A 27,908-nucleotide genomic window follows, 5' to 3' on the forward strand; every position below is an offset into this window, starting at 1 on the left:
CCGCGCTGCGGCTTCTGGCATGTCATTCTTCCCGCCCCCTCCCTGGACTCCATTTCTCCTCCCTATTTAGCCCTGTCCCCGGTTATTTTTAGTAAAGTCACGGATAGCTCACAGGCTCCATGAATTATTGTTTATTGCCCATGACTTTTACAAAAAAAAGTGACAAAATCTTAACCTTACTTATGTATGCCCGCAAGGATGGGCGGGGGAGAGGCAGATACAAAACTTAAGCGTAACATTAAGACCCTGCTTGAAGTATTATGTTGAGGAAGTTTCTCCTAGTAGACAGAATACTGGACTGGGACTTGAGACCTGGGTTCTATTCACTGGCATGCTGGCAAGTGACCGTAGGCATGCCATTTCACCTCCTTTTGCCTCAGTTTCCCTATCTACAAGTGTCAGAATATAATCATCCTTCCTTCATAAAGCACTTTGAGTTCTGATGAGGGATATAAGGGCTAGATATTACTACCCACTCCTGTATGTTCCTAAAATAGCTGCTTTATTGAGAAGGGGTGTCTTATTAAGATGACTGTTACATGACAGTGCTTCTTTGTATATTCTCAAAATCTTCAGAGAATTTGTCTACAGCTAACCCCTAGCTAGATCTATGTAGTGGGGGTGAATTGGGGGGGGGGGGGGAGATGTTACTCCCAAAAGGGCAAGACCACCCAACATGGGTCTCAAGACAAGATGTTTTTAGCCATGCTGAAAGGAAATATGAATTGCACTAACCAAAACTTAATATGTTGAGTGACAATTTTCAGAGTTAAGCATTATATATTTGAAGATCAAATCTATTTCATCTGTATGCTAATCCATCTATCCCAAATTGATGGTAAGAGCCTAATATTTCAAAAAAAGCCAAACTGAATATACTTTGGGAAAAGCTACTGTGACATTGTCAAAGAGGAAGTTTGCTATAACCCAGGATTTTAAAAAATTTTCATAGAACAAGAATAAATTCAAGGAGGTCCAATGGTCTGTGCTATACAGAGGTCAGACTAGAGGACCACCGCTGTCCCTTCTGGCGTTCTACTCTATACGATCATTAAATAGTACAAGAAACTGGACCCCCCCAAACAAAGGGCTATGAAGGGGAAAAAAATATACTTGCCATTTTCCCATGCTTCTTTTGGCCAAGATTCCGGCAACAGTCCATACTTGAAGTCATTTGAAGTACCCGGCAACAGTCCATACTTGAAGTCATTTGAAGTACCCGGCAACAGTCCATACTTGAAGTCATTTGAAGTACCTGTTACAAGTAATGTTCTTTTCACTTGATTTATACAAAATTCTACAGAAGAGAATTCTCTAAACAGTTATATTTTTAAACAAACTTTTCAAAAAGCTTTATGACCAAGAACCTATTTAACTTGTGATATTGGGCAAATTGCAGATTCTGCAATATTAGGCTTCCACTGCAATTTTGACAGCGGGCACCCGCATTCTCAGCCCCGAGTGGCTGACAGCAGAAAATTGCTGAAAAGTAATAATGACTTTATTACTGCAAATAATAAGGTCCATTATTACTTTTCCACAGTTTTCCATGGCTTGTCTGCAACTCAGCCACAAATTTTTTTTTTTAAACCACACAGCTCAGAATTCAAATAAGGCCTTATTTATGCATTGATTACTCTGATAGTCCCTTATAAGTAAACATTAACTAATTTCACCAAAATGTAAGATTCTTAGACTACAGCCCTGGGCAATTTTATCCTCTCCATGCTTGGAGATTCTGCAAAAACATTTTTCATGCCACAAAAACCCTGAAGGATCAAGTTTTACTGTATGTATAGAGCCCTACGCAAATACAAATTTATATCCGTGGATATAAATCGGTATCTGTGGAACTGCAGGGGTGAAAGGAGCAGAACGTGTGTCTGCCACTCCCAGGAGCCAGCTTCCCACACCGATAGCTCCTCCAGCGCAGCTGCACTGCCCCCAAAGAGGGGGCAGGGCTGGGGGTGGTACAGCTATGCTAGAGGAGCTGCCGGCACGGGGCACTGGCTCCTGGAAGCAGCGGCCCCACGTTTTGTTCCTTTCACCACTGCAGTTCCTGGGAGAGCCCTGCGGTTCCGCGGATACTGATTTAGATCTGTGAATATAAATTTGTATCCGTGTGGGGCTGGCTTTATGTATGTAGGTCCTCATTCCCCTGCTTTTTGCCTTCTTATTTTTTCTGTTTTTGTACGCCAACAAACCCTTAGTGTAAACTCCCAGAAGTTGTTCTGCTGACATAGCTACACAATCTCTCTCAATGACATTAGCTATCCTGACAAATACTCTGACAGCACCGTTGCATCTACATAAGCAGTTTTGCCAACACACCGATGGCGAGCAGAAAGCATAATATTTTCCTCATTCCCAGCCAATATAGCTATGCTGGCAAAACTGTGTAATGCAGACCATGCCTTATACCCCTAGAAAGGTGATTTAAACAGGTGTAACTCATTTCTGTAAGTCTACTGTGATAAGTGCATGTATTTGCACTATAACTACATGCATACCGGGGATTGTACGGCCTTACACCCAGTTTCAAACATACTTAAAGCAGTACAAAAAACTGATCAGCCCTTTGTCCCATTCAGTCTCTGTAAATTTGTATGTTTGTGAAAGAAGTTGCACAAGGAATTTTTTTTTTTTTATAAAAGTCAAATTTAAAGGAACAGTCTACTTAACACACACTTATTTGAATTTCATCCTATTGTCATACTACCTACTTAGTAAGTAAACAAACAGTCCTCTCACTGTCCCATGTTGGTTTGTCAGTATTCTGTGTGCAATTAGTGCCATGGCTTCCCTAGCCAATGAGTTTCCACTTTTTCTTATGTCCATTATATAGCAACAGGAGACTACTTTTAAAAAAGCTGATTAAATCCACCCACCCACCCACCAAGAGATCCAGGAGTAAGTGTAGAAGCTGAAGATTGTAGTCATTAAGAATGGTTAAAATTTTTAAAGTCCTATCTCCCTTTAAAAATGTTATAAATAAGGAGCCGTTCTGTTGAACCTCTATGAGGACTGCAATTCTATTTTTGGTTTCTAAATCTAAACCTTCCCCATACATACACAAAAACACCATACACCTAGTATCTACAGAATGTGTAGGAGAAAGCTTTGAAATACAGTCTCCACCACAAAACAAAATTTTATGCACTTTGTATCATTCTTCTCGTCCCCCATTCAATTCATGTTGTCTCCCTCTCCTCGCTTGACTTCTTAGGTTTTTGTTTTATCCTTCTTCTAGCTACCAATGATGAAAAAAATATACACTTAGAAACCACCATGCCCAGAACCATATATTGTGGTGATCCCCCAGCAATTAACTGGGTACAGGTCCCTTATCTATTTTGTTTCTTTAGTCAGGCATAAAGAGAACAAATCTTTTATCAAGGGCATATCACGTTGGCATTGGCAGCATTACACACCATTCTGATACACAAAAACATGTGTTTTAGACTGAATTCTGATGGGCAGCCACATCATTCCTACCCTTCTCCTGTGCCTGTTCTTCATTGGTGATGGGTGTTTTAAATCTGGAGGTTTGTAAACCTGTCCTACCCTCTTTTGTTGGGGGTTAAGTCCTGAGCAGGATGGGAGTAGCTATGTCTGCACTTTTGTAAATTCCAGCTAACAAATCCATTTGCAAGTAAGGAGTGCACATGATATAAGAAGTTATGCCATGCTTTGACAGTGCTACAGCAGAAGCAGGAGTGACAGTATACTTCCTTTCTGCTCGGCAAGGTATGTGCAGAAGTATCCAGCGTACATTAATTTTTCACTACTATTGTAGAGTGAAAATCTCTTCAACATCAGATTGTATGCATCAGTTTTACTCTGCTGCTTAAATAGCATTATGGATTATGGTTGGCAGTGGTAACTGCATGGGAAGACAGCTCAAAGGGAGCCCAAATGAAGTTAACAGGTGTCTGAAAAAACTGTCACGCAGCTGCGTAGCCAGCTACAGTCCATGTGGGATCATTCATGCAACTGACCTCAGCAGCTCAGTCTCAGTGATCACAAAGCCCCAGATCCCAGTGAGTAAACAGGAAATTTTTCTCCCTCTGCCCACAGGATTTGTTCCAAGGTTATTGGTTTGTGTTTTTTTGGCTTTTTTGGGGGGGGCGTAGAGGTAGAGAAGAGGAGGAGAATTCCAATATTTTAGCTCTCATGCCTGGTTGTTGAAGGGGAGGAAGTGACAACGTAACTTTCCTTTGATTCCTGGGAGCTGGGTGGAGAAAGAATGAGGGGGGAAAAAAGTTCCTTTGTGCCAGCAATGCCCCTCTGCCATGTACATTGGTCAAACCAGACAGTCTCTATGTAAAAGAATAAATGGACACAAATCAGACATCAAGAATTATAACATTCAAAAACCAGAAGGAGAACACTTCAATCTCCCTGGACACTCAGCAACAGACTTAAAAGTGGCAATTCTTAAAAAAAACAAAAACAAAACCTTCAAAAACAGACTCCAATGAGAAACTACAGAACTAGAATTAATTTGCAAACCAGACACCATCAAATTAGGCCTGAATAAAGACTGGGAGTGGACAGGTCACTACAGAAACTGATTTCTCCCTGCTGATACTCTCATCTTGTCATCAACTGTTTGAAATGGGCCACTTTGATTACACTGGCCTCATTAGCACTACAAAAGCTATTTTTCCTCCCTTGGTATTCACCCCTTCTTGTCAACTGTTGAGACTAGCCCACCTCCACCTTAACTGAATTGGCTCGTTAGCACTGACCCCCCACTTGGTAAGGCAACTCCCATCTTTTCACTTGCTGTGTATTTATACCTGCCTACTGTATTTTCCACTCCCTGCATCTGATGAAGTGGGTTTTAGCCCACAAAAGCTTATGCCCAAATAAATTTGTTAGTTTTTAAGGTGCCAAAAGGACTGCTCGTTTTTGCTGATACAGACTAACACGGCTACCACTGAACCCTGTAAGGAAGTTATTCTTTGAAATTTTAGATCATACTTATGTCCAGGTTTCTGCACACAAAACGTAGCGAGAACTCCCTCAGCTTGAAGAGTATATTGTTGATTCCAGTACAGGCATTTCACAGTATCTCATGTAATGAAACATGGGACACACATAAGGTATCTAACTTCCTATTCCTTTTGAATAGGTCAAATTCCCATATATACACAAAATTCTCCCTTTGTGGTGAAGAGTATGGATGAATGGTGATCTGTTATACCCCACTCTGGGGAATTAAAAATCTCCAGGTCTCTATTTAAAAAAAAATCAAGGAACTGGAACCGACAGTGAGGGCAGGTAAGCACTTTAAAGAGAAAGGAAATTGTTATAATGCTCTTGGTCTTAAAGAAAAGCTGTAAAGAAAACAGTGCCATCCAAAAAGAAAATTTAAGCACCAAAAAAAGCTTTGTGATCAAAATTTTTAGCAACCCTAAGCAAAAAGGCCCCATATCTGCAACACTGATAATCAAACCCTGTCTCTTGATGTAGTGTAAACAATAAGTGTGTGTAGAGAATACGACAACTGTTCTCATCTCTTTGCAAGGCAAACTAAAGTTGTGTGGCAGCAGATTAAAGGTTTGATGATGATGATGATGGACATGATTCTATCTCAAAAAAATACAGCAGATAGGATAACTTGAAATCAGACTTAGCAGTTTTCATCTTCTGTATAGACAGACATCCTCAGTTGTGTTACAGAAAGTTTAATGGTTCTCTGTCACCAGATATGGAGAGACTTTTGCAAGATATAGGGGGCAACCAGAACACTGAAAGGATAGAGAACTATATTTGCCTCAGCCAATAAGCAACAATTAGGTTTCTTACTGCTACTAACACACTAGTGCCCATACCCCTACACAATAAGGAACAGGGTTCACTTGGTACAGGGTGTGCCAGAAAGTATTTAGCAGGAGAACTGCCCAAAGATTTTACGATCGCATTTAACACAAGAGGAAATAAGTGGGTAGCAGACAAGAAAGGCAAGAGAGACAACATTATGCAACCAGAGCAGCCATTATGCATAGTTCATTTTAACTTGAAAACAGCAAATGCGTTAAATGAATAGGCAACTTACCTAGCAGCTATCAGTTACATTTTACTGTAGGTATCATGGAGGTGGCTTTTTGAAAGTGACTTAGAAGTAGTTTAATGAGAAGGTCAGTAAGAATATTATATGCATTAAAGCCACTTGGGAGAGGGGAGACAGAGGCTAGCTTTGTTGATGGAACAACACAGTAAAGATACAAGGAAGGATAGAACAACGAGGAGTCCCTGTGGCACTGTAGAGACTAAAATTTATTTGGGCTTAAGCTTTCGTGGGCTATAACACACTTCATCAGATGAATGGAGTGAAAAATACAGTAAGCAGGTATAAATATACAGCACATGAAAAGATGGGAGTTGCCTTACCAAATTGGGGGGGTGGGGATCAGTGCTAACTAAGCCAATTCAATTAGGGTGGCTGTGGCCCATTCCCAACAGCTGACAAGAAGGGGTGAATATCAGGAGAGGGAAAATTACTTTTTGTAGTGCTAATGAGGCCAACTCAATACTCCCATCTTTTCATGGGCTGTATATTTATACCGGCTTACCGTATTTTCCACTCCATGCATCTGATGAAGTGGGTTATATCCCACAAAAGCTTATGCTCAAATAAATTTATTAGTCTCTAAGGTGCCACAAGGACTCATTGTTTTTGCTGATACAGACTAACATGGCTACCCCTCTGAAAGAAAGGATAGGTAGCAGCTAAACTGGAGGACCTAAACAGCATAAAGACCAGAAGTTTGATACAGTGGAGAAGGGGAGAGTCAGTAGAGATACTGGAAAAAGAGGGGTGACATGGTCAAAAGCAAAAGGTCAGAAAATCTATTTTTAATCAACAGCTTTTTGAATAGGCTTAAGGAGGAGAGATGGATGTCAGGAAAGCCAGAGAGAAGGAGTTTGCTGTAGTTAAAATAAGAGAAATTTTTAGATGAATGCCAGAAAGGGTCAGAACTTGGAGTGTTGTGAAGGAACAAGGGGCAAGCTACGGATGCAGACTGGTGTCAAGAATAGAGTTGAAAACACCCCAGTTATGTGCTATACAGGCGAGTTTCATCTTATGCTGGGGTCAAGTTCTGTAGTCAGCGCGTAAAGCGAAAATCGCGTAAAGCGAAAATCGCGTATAGTCAAAATTACATTGAGTGTAATGGCAGGCGGAATTGCCTGAACTACAGGTACAGTATTTAAATTGTTATTTTAATCTTTTTTTGTTTTTTTGCCGACTGCGCAAAGCTGAATTCGCGCATGTTAAATGTGCATAAGATGAGACTCGCCTGTAGTGGCAGATAAAATGGCATTGTCAGGGGCAGAGATCTGGAGGGATGGGGGGGGGGAAAAAGAGAGGGGAAAGAATGGCGGTCACACTGGTGTTTGGCGGGAACATTAGTTCTGATCATGAAGCCTTTGTCTCAGAGGTTGGTCAGGACTTTTTGTACCAGAGATAGTTTAGCAGAGGAACGTACGTAACCCATCTCTAGTTGCCAGCCCAATCTTTCTGGTGGCAGGTGTAGAGCAATTCTAGGTTGTTATAAACAATCTTTACTGTGCCCCCATTCATTAAAAAAAAAAAACGACACAAAAACAAAAACTGCTTCACTACCCCCAAATAAGGGATCATTCATGTAGCTCTGTCACAAATTGGCTTCAGTCAGTGATCAAGTTTTGCTGTCACGCAAACTAGGAAAATCTATAGAATACTGCTTAGTCTAAAGACTTCTTGGTACAATTAGTCTGTTTATTTAGAAAACTGTGACCTTACCATCCACCTGAATCAGGACCTCCTTGAGATTACCTGAAGCTCCTCAGTGCATTCAGAACCACCCAGATGTTCCTGGCAACAATCAAATGCCTTAGCCACCTTTTAGACCATAAAGTTGCCCTTGCCTAGAGTTATGGGTCAGTGTAGCTTTTGACAGAAAGGATTTCTTTTAAAGCATGTAAACCTGGGAAGTGAAGAGCCATTTTGGAGGCAATTCAAGAGAAGAATTTCTATGAAGCAAAGATTCCATACCCCAACAGTGCAGAGCCTTTTGATGTACGAGACTCTTAATATCCCTTTAACAGATAGGTCCTCTAAGGCAGATACCACAGACTTGCTAGTCTTTCTGAAACCTTTTGAAGACCAAGCAGATTTTGCTGTTTGTATTTAGGAGGCTTGCATCCCTTCACCCCTGTGTGAAGAGAAAGGCCGAACACCCAGATTCTGGATGTATTAAGTACCATTTAACTTCTCTGGTCAAAGATAACTGGACAACAAACCCAAGGAAACTAAGGTTGGCTTCCATTTTCTTAGTCTTCGAGGGAAGCCACCCTTTTTCTTTTGGGAGAAAAAGGATATCTTCCATAACATGGCAGATCACCATGCTTTTATTGAGCCCCTACGAAGGTCTGAACAGTGCAGTCACGAGTAGTTTCCAGCATCATGGCCAGAGAGGAGCTGCTGTTGCTACCATTTACTAACAAACTAATACCTACGCCCAACATCTGGCAGCCTCAGTACCTTCACATGTTACCTTGTTGAATTAACCTTGTCTCCCTGTAGAAACTATCATCCACACAAGTGTCCTTCTACCCTTCTACAGTTGAACTGGTATTTGCCCATGAATAGGCATATGCGACAGATAAACACTGGTATAACCTTTTGGCCAGGAGCAGATTTACTATGAAAAACGGTAGGGTGGCACAGAGCCCCTAACGACAAGGGCCCCCCCAAAATTCAGGGCAAATATCTGACAACCTGCCCAAGTCCCAGCTGGCAGTGCAGCAGGGCTCAGGCAGGCAGGCTGCCCCCATGCTATGGCTGGTTGCCCCACGCCACTCCCAGAAGTGGCCAGCTGCTGGCATGTCTCTGCATGCCACTGGAGGGGAGGGGGAGGTGTCTCTTTGTGCTGCCTCCCTCCCCCACAAGGGGCATGCAGAGATGTGCAAGCAGCAGGGCTAAGGCAGCTCCCTGCCAGCTCTACCTCCCTCCCTCCCTCCGTCCGTGCCACTCCCAGAAGTAGCTGGCATGTCCCTGTGGCCCCTGGGGGTTGGGGGGGTGCTGAGTCTCCAGGCACTGACTCTCACCCCAGCACTGACTCCGCAGCTCCCACTGGCCAGGAACTACAGCCAATGGGAGGTGCGGGGGAGGCAGCATGTGGAGACACCCTATCCCCCTCCCGCTTAGGAGCTGCTGCCAGAGGTGCGCGCGCGCCGATTGCTTTGGGAGCCACGCCACCCAAGGTAAGCGTCACCCCCCAGCCCGCATCTAAACTTCCTCCCAGAGCCCACCGCCTGCAGCCCTACCCCATGCCCCAATCAAGGTACCTCACTTTATTTTAATTTACTGCCCCTTACTTATAATACAGGAGGAGGATGAAGAAAAATAAAAAAAACAGATGGGGGGGGTGGGGGTCGGGGAAGACAGAAGATAAGAGAATGTTCTTTTCTTGGCTGGGTCCCAAGGAAGAGCCCCAGAAATGAAGCTGTGCACAAGGCCCCACTAACTCTAAATCCACCACTGCTTTTGGCTCACAATATACTAGTATATGAAGTCAGAAGTGTGGCTGGCCAGTGTTGCCTCAGGTCACTGCAACATTCACCACCAGGCTCTCGTACACAAGGTATAGCTGATGGATTTCCTAAGCAGAAGATACTTTCATCTACTCCTTTGATACAATCAGATCAATGGATTGTGCATGGGTCATCTGTGCTACCTTTTATCCCAAAACCATTATGTACTATATCAGCTCTAGGGCCAGCAAGCGTAAAGGCTGCCAGAGCACACTATTTTATATAAGTTTTTATACCAGGCTCATCAGCACAGTATCTGAGTACCTTTCAGTAGTGCACTAAGAAACATGACTATTATTATCATCATGTTTGTTCGCTAATTCTCCCCAGGGAGAAGTCTGATCAGTGAAGCGTTTTGTTCACATGCAAAAGTCATTTTCTCTGGTACACATTCCCTATATGTACCTGTTTACTGAGCGAGATCAAATCCGACTTTTTAAATATTGCTTTCCCAACCTAGAACTCAGTTGCTGGACACTAGCTCAGGTTGAATTGGAGCAGGTAAGCTCTATTTGGTGCAGAACAGTGTCAGTTTAAAACAGAAGTGTGCACATGAGTTAGAACAGTACAAGTCTATTCACCTTTTTTCCTGAGAACGATCTCTCTGGGCCGGGATCAAATGATCCCAAATTTGCACCACTGAAACTGACTTTGCGCCCCAATGAGGCAAACCAATTTTCAGGACAACTGAGTATGCATATGGAATTTAGAGCACTTTGAAACGTCAGCTCTTAATATGGGAGCTTGGCCATGAGCTTCCTCCCATAATGCTTTTGACCAGCCTTTCCTGTGCCACTCAAGCAGCCGCCGCTGGGGGAAATTCTGCTCCCTTCTTCCTCTTTGTAACAAAGCTAATTCAAAACCACTTTCGTTTTAAAGAGTGGGGGTGAAGCTCAGGGAACATTTTCAACTCACAACCAAGTACAAATTTTGTTAACAATTGCCCTTAAGGGCCACAAGTGACTATGACTGTCCTACAGGCTTGACCAACACTGATTTATTAATCCTTTGAACTGGTCAAAGAAATAGTGTATAAAGGAGAAACACCGGAAGTTTATGTGGACTTTCCTAAAAACTAATAATTGATAAAATTTCTCACAAAAGGCTATTACAGGAAGTTAAGCACTCATTGGAGTAAGGGGCAAAGTGCTAAAATGAACTGAAAACTAGCTGGGAGAAAATAGGATAAGTAGATGGTTTATTTTCAACATGGGAAGAGGTTAATTGCAATATTCAACTCTTGGGGCATCTTAAGACTGGTATTGTTTAAAATATTTATTGATTATCTAAAGGAGGGGTGAACAATGAGGCAGAAAAATTTAAAGATGACAAAGTTATTTTGATTAGTGCAGTTAAGACTAGTGAAGGCTTTAGAGGGACTGAAGGGCTGAATGAGTAAGTAGTATAACGACAGATCAAATTCAATGTTTTTCCAATGCACATTACCTCACATTTGTGGAATAATTTGAAATCTCTAACTATTCAGGGCAGTGGAGAGAGGGTGGAGAGAGGAAAAGGGTAGGGATGGAAAGATGAAAGGACATCCTTGTGGGCAGCTGAAATAAAAAAAAAAGTCTGCTCATTGTGCAACAGCAGTTGACAAAAAAACCAAACAAAATATTTATTAGTATATACACATAAAAATGGGATGAAAGATACTGAAAACTTATGCCAGGAAATACTTTTAATAAAACCCACTCATTACTTCCTTCAGTAGCATGGGTTCTATTGCTCTTTCTAGAAAAATAATTTCTAGCAAACTCTTCATTGGTTACTAGCTGGGAAATTTGACACAAGAATCCATTCTCATTTTGAGTAAAGTCAGTAAGCATGGTCTACCTGATGGTGACACTACAAAAAAAAAAAAACAAAACCAAAACAAAACCTCAGCAGGATCTGAGAATCAAGAATAAAAATTTGCTTGTTGAGTTCCCTAATATTTATCAAGCAATGTTGCTGTTCTCCCTCATTCAGGCAATATAAGGGTAATGGAAGTTGTCCACAGCAGGGCATTTGTGGGTATTCCAACATGTGGAGAATCCATAACAGCACAGATCCAGCATGACTGGCTCCTACACACCCTAGTGCAGTGCCCTGAACAGAGAATAGGTTGGAGCAAGGAGAGGAATAGTTTGAGCATGCTGTACTCCAGCTATCCCCAGCGGGCATATGGTTGCTCAGGGACCAGTACTAGCTGAAACTGGAGCTGCCATGGGCTGGACAGACAATTGGAGACCTATAACTCACTGATTCTCAGCTTCTTTAACCTTTTCTTAGGCTGCCCTATCTGGCTGCACGGGGAAGGAGAAGCCCTCTTTTGCAAGTCAATCCCTTAAGTTTAGGCAGGGTCAGTCAAGTTCCTATCCTGTTCATTATGAAGCACCTGCAGCTCAACAAGGAAGCAGACAATACAGCATCCAAAGCAACTCTCCTCCCTCTCATGTAATACAGCAGGCAGCCAGCTAGGGAGCTACTAAGGAGCTGTTCAGAGCAATCCTGACTCACATTACAACTACTCCTGGGAAACGGCGTGCAGCTGGAGGGGATCCCATCCAACACCAGCCCATACCAATAGGACTGGCACACCAAACCACACAACCCATACACCACGCTGCAAGTGTGGCTCAAGGAACACACTTTCAATTCATAATAAAAGTGAAACATCTCTTCAAGGGCCATAGGTTGACCACCACTGGTGTGAAGTCAAAATGCAACTTCTCTTTATACGGAACAAAGGGATGATTAAAAAGATAAATCACTAGCAGACGCAAATTTACAGACTTCAACCTTTCCACCACAGGAGAGCTTTTGGCCAGGCAATTAAACTCAGTTATTTTCAAATTAAAAGGCAACTGCTGATTTTAAAAGCATAGTACGGATTAAGTTACACGTGGTGTGGATAGTTGAAATGTGCTAGTCAAGAGAATATACAATTAAACATTTATATAAGCAAAATAAAAAAAATGTGAAAGTTTTCACCAGTTGATATTACATTGTTTGGTTTAATAGATTACTGGCTCTTGAGGATTATAGGAAGTAGGTATTCACCAATGTGAACTGTAAGTTTTAATACTTTGTCTACAAGTATTTTGGCAATAGTGTACATCTGCACACGAAACAGACATTCAGCCTTTTTTTTTTTTTTAACTACTAATCGAAACAGAGTAAGCATGTTTACATTAGATAAGACTCCCTGCAACATTGTACGATATTTGCAATTCATTTTGTCTACTGATTTAAGACTTGTTGCAGGATCTTAGCTAATACATGTTTATAGAAGTGAGGTTATCCCAGAATGGATACAACAGTTTAACACTTGGATAATCCAATATATTAGTGAAATAATTTACCTGGTTCTTCCTTAATAAACTGCAAATCTTCTGGATATGGGACTGACGGCTGCATCACTGAGCAATCTTCTAAATTCTCTTCATTATTAGGTGGTATATTATAAATAAATCTCTTTGTAGTTTGGTTTTTCCTTCTTGCTTTTCCTGGTTCTTGAACTGATTGTCCCTGTGAGGCCATGTCATTCCACACAAACACTTTTCCTTCACCTTGAGATTCATTTTCAGCCATTTCAGGTGAGCTATCCTGGACCCAACTACAATCATTCATTTGATAGTTTTCAATTTGGCCTTCATCAATACAGTAACCATCATTTTCAGTTTTTATACTACTTGCCAAGTTAGTAAGATTCCGTGTTGCCCAGAAACTGGCAACTTTCTGATCCCTTGATGAAGGCAGACCATCCCGACTAACAGATCTTCTGTTATAATCCACTACTACAGCCTCTGGAGCTTCTGATTTAATGCTTATATTTAAGGCATCTTTAATGAAATTGCGACAGGACTGGACAACCTCAGTCATCTGAAGATAGCTGGCCACAGACATCACTTCAATGGCATTTTGGCTTGTGAGGACAAGGTTACCAGAATATAAGAAGTCCAATATGACAGAAAAACCTTGAACAGCAACAACATCTAAATAGGTAACAGTGGTTTGGTTACGGCTTTCTTTGTTTGTAAAGCAGTACAGAGTCTTAAAGAAACGGCTGCCGGCAACCAGGATGTTCTTGTGAGCTCTGAAGACCCTCCCACTCACCACAATATTGACATCACAAAGAATGCCTTTCTTCCTCTGTTCATTTAGTTCTTGCAGCAGCTGATAGCAATAAGAGTTCTCATTTGGCCTACTGTTGTAGTCGCAGTATCCCTCATTTGTCAACTCAGATGGTATTTCTGACTCCTGCAATTAGAGGGGGAAAAAAGTTAACTCTCAGTTAATTTCCTTCTTAGTTTTCCCAATGCTGCTAACAGGATATGAAAATAAACTTGCGTTAAATATGCAATACAGAGGAAAATGGGGTTTATATCCTTTGTTTCTTTATGTCATAAAGGCAACGTGAACTAAAAAAGTTTCCAGAAAGTTTCCTTGTGTATTAGAAACTCAGTCCAGTTCTACCGTTTTTTTTCAGTTTCAGGAAAAAGGGGGTAGATGAGCTTTAAGTACCACCGAAGTAAAATGTAAGCCACTGATGAAAAGATATTTAGCTCGGGTATTTAAAGTGTTCATTTTTGTTAACACAAATTCCTGAACTAGACGTTAGAAGAAATTTACATTAAAGATTCAACCACCAACCTGTTCAGGTAAGAGCTAGGAAAACTCCCTCACACCACTTCTCTGGTCTTACATAGAGGCCTCATGTAAAAATGGGGAGACAGGACTTTAAGAAATTCCCAATATATCCTTCCACCCTCCTTATCAACCTTCCACAAACAAATGGAAGCAAAATGAATACAAATGCCACCCTGCCTCCTTTGCAGATCACATTTAGTAATAAACTATATTCTAATGAACATTTATAAAAGTTGGTGCACTACTGGACATTTTTTACTTCTAAAGATAATATTTTAACAAGTATTTAATTTTCAACTATGATAGTTGGCATCACAGAGACTTGGTGGGACAATACAGGACTGGAATATTGGTACAGAAGGTTTCAGCTTGCTCTGGAAGGACAGGCAAGGAAAAAGGACGGAGGTGTTGCCTTAGATCTCAAAAATGAGGTTGAGATAGAAATAGGACACAGACTTGTTGAAAGTCTCTGGATAAGGATAAAAGGGGTAAAAAGCAAGGGTCATGTCATGCTAGGGGTCTACTACAGACCACCTAACCAGGAAGAGGAGGTGGATGAGGCTTGTTTATAAAGAGCTAACAAAATCATCCAAAGCACAGGACTTGGTGGTGATGGGGGACTTCAACTACCCAGGCGACATCTGTTGAGAAAAACAACACAGCAGGGCACAGATGATCCAGCAAGTTCTTGGAATGTATTGGAGACAACTTCTTCTTTCAGAATGTGGGAGAAAGCCATCGGGGAGAAGCTGTTCTAGACTAGATTTTGACAAATAGAGGAACTGGTTGAGAATTTGGAAGTGGAAGGCAGCTTGGGTGAAAGTGATCATGATATGACAGAGTTCATGATTCTACAGAATGGTAAGAAGGAAAACAGCATAATAAAGATAAAGGATTTCAAGAAGTCAGACTTCAGCAAACTCAGGGAAGTTTAAGAAGGTAAGATCCCATGGGAAGCAAGTCTAAGGGGAAAAACAGTTCAAGAGAGCTGGCAGATTTTCCAAGAGACATTATTAAGGGCACAAGAGCAAACTATCCAACTGTGTAGGAAAGATAGGAAGTATGGCAAGAGACCTCCCTGTCTTAACAAGGAGTTCTTCAATTATTTTAAACTCAAAAAAGAATCCTAAAAAAAGCAGAAACTAGGTCAAACTGCAAAGGATGACTCTAAACAAGTAACAAGTATGCAGGGACAAAATTAGATTAAACCTGCTAGAGACAGAAAAGGTAACAAGAAAACATTCTACAAATTAGAAATAAGAGGAAGACCAAAGACAGGGTAGTCTGTTACTCAAGGGGGGGGGGGGGGGGGTAAAGAGAGAACAATAACAGAAAATGTAGAAATGGCAGAAGTGCTAAACGACTTCTGTTTCAGTTTTCACCAAAAAGGTTAGTAGTGATTGGACGTCTAACAGAGCGAATACCAGTGAGGTAGGATGGGATGCTAAAATAGGGAAAGAACAAGTTACAAATTAGAGGTTTTCAAGTTACCAGGGCCTGGTGAAACATATCCTAGAATGCTCAAGGAGCTGACTGAAGAGATATGAGTCATTAGTGATTATCTTCAAAAAATCATGGACGACGGGTGATACTCCAGAGGACTGGAAAATGGCAAATACAATACCAATCTACAAAAAGGGGAATAAGAACAACCCACAAAATTACAGACCAGTCAGCTTAACTTCAGTACCTAGCAATCAATTTGCAGACACCTAGAAAATAATAAGGCGATAAGTAACAGTCAGGATGGATTTATCAACAACAAATCATGGCAAACCAATCTAATGCCTTTCTTTGATAGAGTAACTAGCTTTGTGGATGGGGAAAAGCAGTAGATGAGGCATATCTTGACTTTATTTAGGTATTTGATAATGTCTTGCAATGACCTTCTCCTAAACAAACTAGGGAAATACGACCTAGATGGAGCTACTATAACATGGGTGCATAACTGGTTGGAAAAAACTGTTCCCAGAGAGTAATTATCAGTGATTCAGTGTCAAGCTGGAAGGGCACATTCAAGTGGGGTTCCACAGGGATCAGTTCTCAGTCCGGTTCTGTTCAATATCTTCATCAATGATTTTAGATAATGGTACAGAGAGTATATGGTAACAGCGTTCAAGTACATAAATGGTTGTTACAAGGAGGAGGAAGGTAAATTATTCTCTTTAACCCAGGGGTGGGCAAACTTTTCGGCCCGAAGGCCACATCAGGGAATAGAAATTGCATGGGGGGCCATGAATGCTTACAAAATTGGGGTTGAGGTGCAGGCTCTGGGGTGGGGATGAAGAGTTTGGGGTGTAGAGGGTGCTCTGGGCTGGGACTGACGGGTTTGGAGGGCGGAAGAGGGATCAGGGCTGGGGCGAGGATCTGGGGTGCAGGTTCCGAGAGGCGCTTACTTCAAGCAGCTCCCGGAAGCAGTGGCATATCCCTTCTCCAGCTCCTATGCAGAGGCATGGCCAGGCGGTTCTGCACGCTGCCCCATCCGCAGGCACTGCCCTTACAGCTCCCATTGGAGCACCGGAGGGGGCCACTGGAGCGCACAGGAGCCGAAGTGGAGTCATGCTGTGGCTTGCGAGAGTCGCGTGGTACGGCCCCCGACCCTGCGCCCCGACCAGAGCGGGACCCAGCTGCATGGTGCAGCCCCTGATGCTGCGCCCCGGCCAGAGCATGTCCAAGCCGCATGGTGCAACTCACAGGCCGCAGTTTGCCCACCCCTGCTTTAACCTCTGAAGCTAGGACAAGCAGCAATGGGCTTGAATTGCAGCAAAGATGGTTTAGTTTGGACATTATGACAAACTTCCTGTCAGGGTGGCTAAGCACTGGAATAAACTGCTTAGGGAGGTGGTGGAATCTTCATCATTGGAGATTAAGAGGTTAGACAAATACCTGTCAGGGATAGTCTAGATTAGGGGTCTCAAACACGCGGCCTGCATGTGGCCCACCAAGTTATTTCCTCCGGCCCGCTATAGGCGCCGACTCTGTGGGTGCTCCGGGGCTGGAGCACCCTTGGGGAAAAATCAGTGGGTGCTCTGCACCCACTGGCAGCCCAAGCACCCCTCCTCCTCCCCCATGTGCCACGTCCCTGCTCCTCTGCCCACCTCCCAGCGCTTCCTACCCAGCTGCCGCCAAACAGCTGTTTGCACGCTCCGGGGGGGGGGGGGGCGAGGAGCAGGAACGTGGCATGCTCAGGGGAGGAAGCGGGGAAGAGGCAGGGCAGGGGCAGTGATTTGGGGAAGGGGTTGGAATAGGGCATCTGTACAACTTCCTGTGTAGCAGCTTTAACTAGGGTTGAGCACAGTCCATTCCAGATGGGCCAACAGCCCACGTTACTTTCCTCTCTAGGCTGTAAACAGAGACAAAGTTCCAGATGGCCTCCAAAATCCAGTTATTCTCCACCCAAGAGCAGTCCCTAGAGGCCATTTCAAATTGTCCCAGAAATCCAAGACAGGATTTTCCCTACCTCAATCCACATGAAGAAGCAGGCTGCAAGAGTCCTCTACCTCTCTTAACACTAATGCAAGACTTAACCAACGTGCTTCCTGCAGGACAGTCAAAGGTAAATCCCAGCCTAGAGATCTGCAGGTTTCCCTGAAAGAGATTCGAGCTGCTCCCCCGCCTATCTATCTTTGCCATTCTGCAGACATTTGCTGGTACACCCCCACCTCCAGGGGGACTGTCCCCTTCTCCTTGGTGGTTCTGCTGCCAGTGGAAAAACCCTGCTTGGGGTAATTTTCATGTGAAGGGCCAGGCCCTCTTGGGGAATGCTTCCTCTTTTTCTGGATCAGTATTTAAGATTGCTTTAGTAAATGTACTTCTCTGATCTGTACTCTGTCATATTGGCTCAGCTCCCTGGGAGTTTTGGGTTGGGTTACTGCAAGAATGATGATCGCTCCAAAGGAGAGAAATACAATTAAATTAAAAACATCTATTCTCTAATCCTGGGGATGCAGCAGGGGGAAGACAAAAGCTGGAGCGGCTGAACATTCACTTACAGCACAATCCTAGCAGGATTTGTCTGTAGGCAAATTGCATCTCATATACATTGTCACTGCCTAGCTGAAATCCCAGGCACAGCAGTGAGGGAAAGATTTGGAAGGAATGCAAATGACACAGCGATTTTACCAGGGCTTCTAACCTTCCTTCACAGCCCTTAAGACTAGTTGATGCAAAACGCTGACAGCTAAGTGGCCAAAAATGAAATGACTATCAATATTAGCACTGACTTTTTGCAGTACAGTTTTTAAAAAGTTAATACATTGACTTTTAATAGCATAATATATCACTCTTTTTTTCATTTTTGACTATACTTTTGTATCATTGTATGAAAAGGTTTCAGTGATGCCGACCTTGGGCCAATATACTAGTCCTCATGTGGCCCTCATGGTGATTTGAGTTTGATATCCCTGGTCTAGAGAATACTTAACCCCACCATGAGTGCACAGGACTGGATTAGAACACTGGTTCCCAAACTTGTTCCGCCGCTTGTGCAGGGAAAGCCCCTGGCGGGCCACGCCGGTTTGTTTACCTGCCGCGTCCGCAGGTTCGGCCGATTGCGGCTCCCAGTGGCCGCGGTTCGCTGCTCCAGGCCAATGGGAGCCGCTGGAAGTGGCGCAGGCCGAGGGACATGCTGGCCGCCTCTTCCAGCGGCTCCCATTGGCCTGGAGCAGCGAACCGCGGCCACTGGGAGCCGCAATCGGCCGAACCTGCGGACGCGGCAGGTAAACAAACCGGCGCGGCCCACCAGGAGCTTTCCCTGCACAAGCGGCAGAACAAGTTTGGGAACCACTGGACTAGAAGACCTCTCCAGCCAGGTCCCTTCCAGTCCTACTATTCTATGGTTCTATAGAGGCAGCCTTCACCATTAGTTCAGAAAAAACAAGTGGAGAGAGTACTGAAGGTGATTACTGCAAGTGTTAAAATACCACAAAAGCCTGAATTACTAAATCAGGAAGCATCTTAAAAATGTTCCAAAAGGATTTGCCATTATAGTAGTATTTAAATGTGTAACAAGTGTTAACAAGGGAAGTACATGCTTTGCATTTATACACCATTTTTCATCAGGGTATCGCAAAATGGCTTGTAACAATTACTGAAGAGAAAGAATAATAGCAGGCAAAGAGGCACCAGGCAGTGAAGTATTACTGGTTTCCACTATCTGCATTGACCTATAGCAGTAAGTAGCAGACAGGAGAGTTTTGAGCTGAATTTTCAAAAAGGGATGGTGAAGTCAAAGATGATATGGCAACAGCAAAGAAGTATCCTCTGAACAAGGAGGAACTGGAGAGAAAATTGGAAAGGGCAGATTGGGATATTCAGGGTGGCCCTAACGGAGACGGAGTATTGCCATGAAGAATACTAAGAAGGCAGCAGAAATTTTGTAGCAGATCAGTCAGAGATGGTCTTTCAGGTTAATGCAACTCTATTTCTATTTATCAGTTACGAAAGGGCCACAGATGTTTCAGAACAGGCTGGACTCTGGAGAAGTGATTTAGGTGGCCACAGGCTAGAATTTCAGTAATCAAAGCGTGAAGAGAAAAACACACTATCATTGCCAACTATAATTCATACTTTTTAATGCCTATCATCTAGTCTGACCTATGTAACATACCAAATTTCATCCAGTTACTGCTGTATTGAACCCAATAACTTGTGTTTGACTAAAACAGATCTTCAAATCAAAACTGATGCCTTTCTGGAAGACATCAAGAGAGATAGTTGGTTTGCACCAAAACTAAAATCATTTCCCACAACACTCAAATAACTTGTATATTTCGTTTGTAGCTCTCAAACTCAATCCAATGTGGATCATGAAGAGGCTGGCTGCAAGACTGACCAAGACTTCTCATAAATCAAGTTTTAGCTGCTTCTCTTTAGGTAGCAGTTATTACCCCAGTGGGGCAGAAATGGAAGGAAGATTGAGCTGCAGCAGCGTTGGGTGTAGCACTCAATCAACTCTGTACTTTCCTAAATCACCACCCTCCTCACAGCTGACCACATGCCAGGTGTGTAAAGAAAAGCAGAATAGTGAAATATGAATGCGATAACTGGAAATGGATGTGGTTTTCTTAGCCACACCTTAGAACACCCTTGGTACATCCACTCAATAATATCCCAAAACCTTCTATCACAGAACCATGCCATACTCCCCACTCAGAGTACCCAACTTCTTGCAGCAACTAGGTCCTCAAAGGATTTTGAGACTAGAGTTACAGAAAAGAAACACTGGTCAAGAAACCATTTTTCACAATGTATACCCACAGCACACTTGTGCTTAATGTGGTCTCTCCTAAAGGAGCTCGATTCATCTATTAGTTTATAAAAAAAAAAAAAAGAAGGAAGATGCAAAGACATTTCAGATTAATTCAGAATAAGATATGATGATCTAACAAGTAGCAATTCCTCAAAGCGCAGATGATTGCGACGCCAAAGAAACATGTTCTTAAAATACAGTAAATTAGTGAGATCTTGAACTCACACAGAGATACTTGTTTGGCATCAATTTCTGCTGTCTCCTGGGAGCAGGAAAGGACCAAAGGCTCTTGCACCACATCTTGTATATGTGTATGAAGAGTAATGGAGAAGTAGTTATCCTTTCAGAGTCTTCCATATGTTGCTTTGTTTGCCTTGCAGCATCCTTCCTCTATCCAATTAGTTAGTTCTCTCCCCATCAAGTAAACACTGCCCGCAAACAAGCCGTTTCAGAAGAGTGAGAGAGTAGTAATTTCCTGGCCACAGTTTTCTAACCAAAACCTTCTGAAATGTTTTCCGTCAGCTGCCATGAGGTGGAGCATCACCTAAACATCACTCACACAGACCTTGCCTTATTATTTAACATTTATATTGCAGTAGCACTGAACAGACACAATCAGGTTGGGCCCCATGGTGGAAAACGCCATAGAAGATATAAGACAATCCCTACTTCAAAGAGCTTACTTTTAAATCAGCAAGTAAAGGTGGGGAAGTAATCCTTAAAACGGGGATACTCAAACATATTTATGAATGGAACACCACCTCCTATTCATGATTGCATGACACTGAGGCAATTATGGTTCCTGTGGAAAAAAGTGATACTACATCAACTATTCTTCTGCTTTCAGAGAACTTCTGCCTTTAATCAAAAACGTATTTCAGACTGAAAGGGAGCTTTCGTGGTGTTACCTGCAAAGCCATAACTTTAAAAAGTGTTAAGTAGAGGGGAAAGAAAACTGGTACCCCACCACATGCATTTACGTCAGCAGCAAAAGGAACACAGACCAGAGTAAAACATTTTTGCAAAACTTATTAACTAAATAAATCTGTCCTAGTGCAAGAGTCCACATTTTAAAAACCTGAAGAGTCAGTCTACCCCAAGGTGGATATAAATCTGATTTTTTTTTTTTTTTTTTTTTACTGAAATCAGACTTTTCATTATTTAAATTTAGTACATATTTATTTTTAAAAATTAATTTGTTATGGCCTAAAAATATGTTAAGGCCTAAACTTATAATTTCTTAAAACATTTAAGTAAAAAATAATGCTGACTCCAGGAGCCTCTATTAAAATCTTTGAGTTAAAGACTGCTTTTCTATATAAAGATAATTTCCCTCTGATTCTAACTTTTTTTCTTTATAAGCATGGCACAATAGGTCATGTACTTTATTAAGGGCTTGTTTTAATTAATATAAATTTTATATGCTGTTTGTGTATTTAATTAAATTTCAGTTTCCGTCCTAATGTAGCTTGACACAGATCATGAGTAAAAAGGTAATTATCTAGTAAACAAGCAATATATCATTCACTATTTTCTAACATACTAAAAGGTACAATTAATAAGAATCTAAAAATACTAAGCTAAATAATTGCTTAAATAAATGTACACAGTTACAGCCTACCCTCCTAAGTAGCAAAAAGATACACCAAATCTAGTGTAAAGGCTCTATTTAGTTGTAAATCAACACATTTTAATGCTTATGAGAATGCACTCTTCTGTAGAAAACCCAAGTCTACCACATACTATAAGTAATTAAAAGGCAGGCCATATTTTTGGCCTATAGTAACTATTTAAAACTAGTTTACAAAAGGGGAAAAAAGGACTTAAGATTGGTGCCTCAGTAAAAGGCAAGGACTCACAATACCCTTGAATTTATAGCAGCGGCAACCACTTGTGATGTATTTTGTGATCTGTATATCTCTAAAAAAACAAACAAACCTGAAATCACTGCTTTCATTTTTGAGAGTCTATTGCCCAACAGATCTATAGAAGTTTCCACTGCTGTAGTGTCTAATACCCACAATTTCCTTTTCTCACTTGAACAGTGGCATTATGCCATATGTTTCTTATTAGCAGCTGTTAAACATGCCCTGCAGTTGAAGCTTGTCAAGTCAAGAATACATGCGTACTGTCTAAGATCTCTCCTAGCTTTTAACTAACTCTTAAAAGGCTTCCTCAAAAATTTAGGAAAAACATGCTAAGGAACACAAATTACCTATTTACTATTCCAATGTTCTAAATATTTGATATCAGGGAATTTTTTTTTTTTTAAGGCATATTGTTTTGGTGTTACCAGATTAAATTTAGAGGTGGAGAGAAATGTAAACACGATAGGGATGCGATAACACATGGGAATAGAAAGTAACAGAAAAAAACCCCATAGTTTGTTAATTAAGTGTGGGATTAATGGCGAACGCGATTTAAGAGATTTGACAACCTAGTAAAACCATTTATTCTTTTGAACATTCATACAAGTCAAACTTGCAGCAAAAAAAGAATCACAACAATGGTTCAAGGATACAGAGATCAGTATCTTCCATTTGAAAGTTCCATCCTCTAAAGCAGGGGCGGGCAAACTTTGGCCTGAGGGCAGCATTGGATTTTGGAAATTGTATGGATGGCTGGTAGCCAAGCATGGCCTGGCTCCCACCCCCTATCCCCCCACTTCTCGCCCCCGAGAGCCCTTCCCCGCCCCGTGGACCCCTACCCTATCCACACACACTCCCCCACTCGCTGACCTCCCTGACTGTCCCCCGCCGCCCCATCCAACCCCTCCCTCTCCCTGTCCCCTGACTGCCTCCCGCAGCCCCATCCAACCCCCGCTCCTTCCTGACTGCCCCTCCAGGACTCCTGCTCCCATTCAACCCCCCTGTTCCCCACCCTGACAACTCCCCCTGAACTCCCCTGGCCTCTATCCAACCCCCGGCTCCCTGTCCCCTTACCGCACTGCCTGGAGCACCAGTGGCTGGCGGCGCTACAGCCATGCCGCCTGGCTGGAGCCAGAGTCACATTGCTGCGCAGCACAGAGCACTGGGTCAGGCCAGGCTCTGCAACTGCGCTGCCCCAGGAGCTCACAGGCCCGCCACCCAGAACACTGCATCGGCGGCGCAGTGAGCTGAGGCTATGGGGAAGGAGGGAACAGCAGGGGAGGGGCCGGTGGTGAGCCTCCTGGGCCAGGAGCTCAGGGGCTGGGCAGGAAAGTCCCGGGGGCTGGATGTGGTCTGCGGGCCATAGTTTGCCCACCTCTGCTCTAAAGCTACCCTGCAGGGGTTCCCACTTATTCAGAAATAGTACAAAAGAGGCAAAATCTGATGTTACACCATAATGCAAATGTTTTCATTTGAGTGAGCAGGTATGGAACCTGGAAGATTTCAAGTGTATTAAGCAATCTACTTTTATTTTAGGCCTTGTTATATTTAGAAGTGTTTGAAAAGATCAGTTTGCTCCCTCTTTAGAATATTGAAGTGTTACTGTATCCCATCTACTCGGTGTTTAGAGTTTGTGGACAAGCACTGACTGACAGTTTACAGAAGAAACAGATAAGGCTGATTCATGTTATGAAAATTCCCAGCACACCAAAGTGCAGATCTTTGGCTGGTGTAAACAACAGCTTGAAAGAACTTCAACAGAAGCTATGACAGTCTACACCAGTTGAGGATCTGTCCTTAGTGTTTAAAGGTCTTCCTATAGAATACAAAAAAATGTTCAAATCTGAAGGAAAGCAGTAAGAAGGCTGTAAGATAGATGACTACTTAAAATACATTTCATGTGCACCTGGGTAAGGTGACAATAGCAGAAACATTTTCCTTTATACAAAAAATTTTAAAAGCCTAACATATAAAAGCAGCTAAATCCAGTTACATACCAAGAATGAACAGAGATACCACTTCTATAAGTTACACCAGACTTACCATTACAAGATGATAATCCAAAAACAATTTTAAAATATAAACAAGAAGGGATAGGACTAGTTGTAGGATTGCTAAAGAGGTTAACACAAAGAGTAAGGAAATAAAGCAAAGGAAACTGTCAGAAAGGAAATAGAAATTTTAGTCATTTAACACACATCAGGACAAAACAATGGAGACAGAGGAACAATCCACAAATTACAGTACAAGAGACAAAATATGTGAGAATTACATGACAGATCACATTAGCAGTCTCAAAGCATCAAGTTTCTGAGAATGCTTTTACTAGGAAGATATAAAGATACTTCAACTAAAGGTGAAGTTTATAGTATATAATTCAAAAATGCTCAGACAACTGAAGTCACTGAGGTGGACTGTAACACAGAAGCAGGGCATAGGAAGTTTCACATGAAGTGAAACTTAAATATCCTATCCAATTGAAACTGCAGGGGCATCTAGATTTGTTTACCATACCTGTCTTTAAACCCTGAGATCCTGCTCAAATTTAGAACACCTGGTTTTGCCAGAAGTGCAAAGGCTTTCCATTTTTCCAGACATGCCTTTAGACAAGTCTATATAATAGAAACTATTTTCCTTATGCTTGACTTACATTTTGTGATCAATTTACTTCACTATATTGTTAATTTAGCCACAGTGTAGGATACTGTTAGAACACAAGTGACAAAGGAAATTAAGTACTCATTGTAGACAGGTTTCAGAGTAGCAGCTGTGTTAGTCTGTATCCGCAAAAAGAAAAGGAGTACTTGTGGCACCTTAGAGACTAACACATTTATTTGAGCATAAGCTTTCGTGAGCTACAGCTCACTTGAGCTCACTTGATCGGATGCATGCAGATCAGATGAAGTGAGCTGTAGCTCACGAAAGCTTATGCTCAAATAAATGTGTTAGTCTCTAAGGTGCCACAAGTACTCCTGTTCTTTTTTCATTGTAGACAGTTAATTAAGCACGATGTTCAATTAAAAAAGTACAGCTTTTATGTCAAGCACATGTATTTGTTGACATTTCAAACACCCTTTAGACACTTGGTAGCTATAGTAAAGTTGTCAGTGGCTTTGCCAATAAGAGGATAACAGCTTTTGCTTTCAGGGTGGTTGGGGATGCACACAGCTCACTAGTTTCAAAGCATTAAAGGGGTTAGGTGGCATATTAAGTAGGGTTTCAGGAAACCACATGTTTATCTTGATGCAATTGCAGACTCTTTATGCAAAGCAGTAGATGAAATCTAAAGTCACCTATGTTGGGAAAAAAGAACTAAGTCCAAAAGCGTATATGAGCACCCCATGTAGCCCCTAGATACTAAAACGAATATTCTTTCGGATTTTGTGCTAGAGGATTTTGCATGTAGCTGTTTTTGGGACACTGCTATCGTTTTCCCCTGGAGAAGAAGGAATAAAAAACTACGTGCAGCTATCAGTGCATTAACACATTTAAGTGCATACAATTTTCTTCTCCTAAGGACACCAAATCATCATCACAAAATTAACAAATGAAAATAGAAGTCACCCATCCCTGAACACTTAAGTTATATTAACCAGGTATAACAACAACTAACTATATGACTACCGAAACTATTATATATACCCCCAGCTAATGTGTCTAGACCATAGGTGCTGGAACTAGGGGCCCTGGCTTGAAGGGGATTCCATTATATACAGGGTTTACAGTTTGATTCAATAGCTCTCCACACCCCACACTATAAAAGTTGTTCCAGCACCCCTGGCCTGGAGAGGCCTATTATATGCTTCAGCCTGAAACAGAACGCAGGGTAATCAGCATACTGGAGACAGAAGGTGTAGGAACTGGAGCAGAATGTGCCTCGCACTCCTGCCAGACAGAGAGAGACAGAGGAAGCCATTTAAACTACACACGTGGGCATGCAGACATGTGAAAGAGTTAGTCTCAAACAGGGAACTGCGATACCCCCACCCAACACTACCCTGGCCGGGAGGGTGCCACCCCCTGTGGCTACGTACCTGCTCTGCAGTGACCGGTTCGTTGAGGCGGTGCTCGGCGGAGAGGTGGTGCCTGAGAAGCAGGGCTCGTTTGTAGTTGCGGGTTCCCTTGCAGAGCTCGTCGTGCCCCCCCGCACCGCCTCCGCCAGCCATGCTGATGTCGGTGGGGGCAGAGGCGGCGGCGGTGCACCAGGCGCAGGACATGAGGCCGGTCTCCTGGCAGTAGTGCAGCCATGGGAACTCCTTGAGCCAGGAGCCCTGGAAGGAGACGTGCAGCTTCTGCAGCAGGGACTTGGGCCTGGCCGCTAGCGGGAAATGCTTGATGCTCTCCCCCTCCCCCGCGCCCACGCTGCTGCCCTCCGCCTCGTCCCCCCCATCGCCTCCAGACCGCCTGCTGCTGCTACAGCTGCCGCCCTCGGCGCCGCTGCCGTCGCCCAAGCTGCCCCCCTCGCCGTCCTCTTCGTCGTCACTGCTGTCGCTCAGGGAGCCCCCGTCCTGGACCAGGTCCTTGCCCTCCAGCAGGCCCTCGGGCTCCAGGCCTTCAGCACCCTCCAACTCCAGCTCCTCGTCCGCCCCCCGCCCATTGAAGTGCCTCCGCGGCCAGGCAGGGGCCTCGCAGCCATTGTTAGCGGCGGAGGGGCCGGAGAGGAGCCCTCCGCCGCCCCCCCGAAAGGCCAGAGTCCTGCGGTTCCTCTCGGCGAACATGGGGCCGCTGGCGGCCGCAGGGGAGACTGCGTCCTGGGGCGGGGGCAACAACAGCAGCTCCTTCCCCTCGGCGGCGGCCTCCAGCTCCTCGGCCTCCAGCCCCTCCAGCTCCACTTCCTCGTCAGCCCCCCGCCCATTCAGCTGCTCGGGGTCTTGCCGGGCCCAGGCCTCGGCCGGGTTACCCCCGTTGTTATTGTTCGAGGAGCCGCCCCCGGCGGCTCCGCCGGCCGCCGCTGCGGCCGCCGCGGTGACCAGGCCGCCAGCCCGGAACGCCAGCGTCCTGCGGTTCATCTCCGCGAACATGGCGCGCGCGCGCGCGCCCCCCGTCCGCCTCGCGCCCCCCGGCCTCGCGCTCTGACTCGCGACCGCCGCTCCCCGACCGACCGACTGTTCTGCCCGCTGACGGGGAAACTGGGACCCGGCCTGCCCAGGGAACAAAGAGAGACAAAGGGGCAAGTCCGGCCCCGGGTCTGGCCTCTACCGCCGCAGGCTCCCCACAATGGATCCGGCTCGGCAGCGCTTCCGTCCCGACAGGCCCCGGCCCAGGTCGAATGGCAAATGAACAACGGACTATTCCCACAATGCACCGGGGCAGCCACCGAGGGGGGAGGGGGGTAGAGCGGGCGGGGGAGGAAGAGGGAAAGAGAGCGGGAGGCCGAACAGCTGGTGAGTGTCAGGTTCTAGTCAGCGCTCCCTGCACCTCCTTCTCCCCCTCCCCGCGCTCCCCACCCCCAGAGCACAGCGCAGCTCCCCACCCCCAGAGCACAGCGCAGCTCCCTGCCTTCCCCCCACCTCTGACTCGCTCTTTTTCCTTCTGCTGCCATCTCTAGCCATGAGGTGCCAATCGAG

General features: G+C 43.8%; 1 protein-coding gene across 1 annotated transcript in view; it reads right to left on the reverse strand.

Annotated features, from left to right (window-relative positions):
- ZBTB10 (zinc finger and BTB domain containing 10) overlaps positions 1–27,362 on the reverse strand; it is a 35,081-nt gene extending 7,719 nt beyond the window's left edge. Inside the window, exons 1-3 of the mRNA XM_074944194.1 lie at positions 26,376–27,362; positions 12,936–13,833; positions 1,118–1,255 (exon numbers count right to left, since the gene is read on the reverse strand). Of these exons, the coding sequence (XP_074800295.1) occupies positions 1,118–1,255; positions 12,936–13,833; positions 26,376–27,362 (2,023 nt within the window). The remainder of the gene's footprint in view (positions 1–1,117; positions 1,256–12,935; positions 13,834–26,375) is intronic.
- Positions 27,363–27,908: the final 546 nt, after the last annotated feature.

The sequence above is a fragment of the Natator depressus genome, chromosome 2 (genome assembly GCF_965152275.1).
Source record: "Natator depressus isolate rNatDep1 chromosome 2, rNatDep2.hap1, whole genome shotgun sequence".
Classification (NCBI taxonomy): Eukaryota; Metazoa; Chordata; order Testudines; family Cheloniidae; genus Natator; species Natator depressus.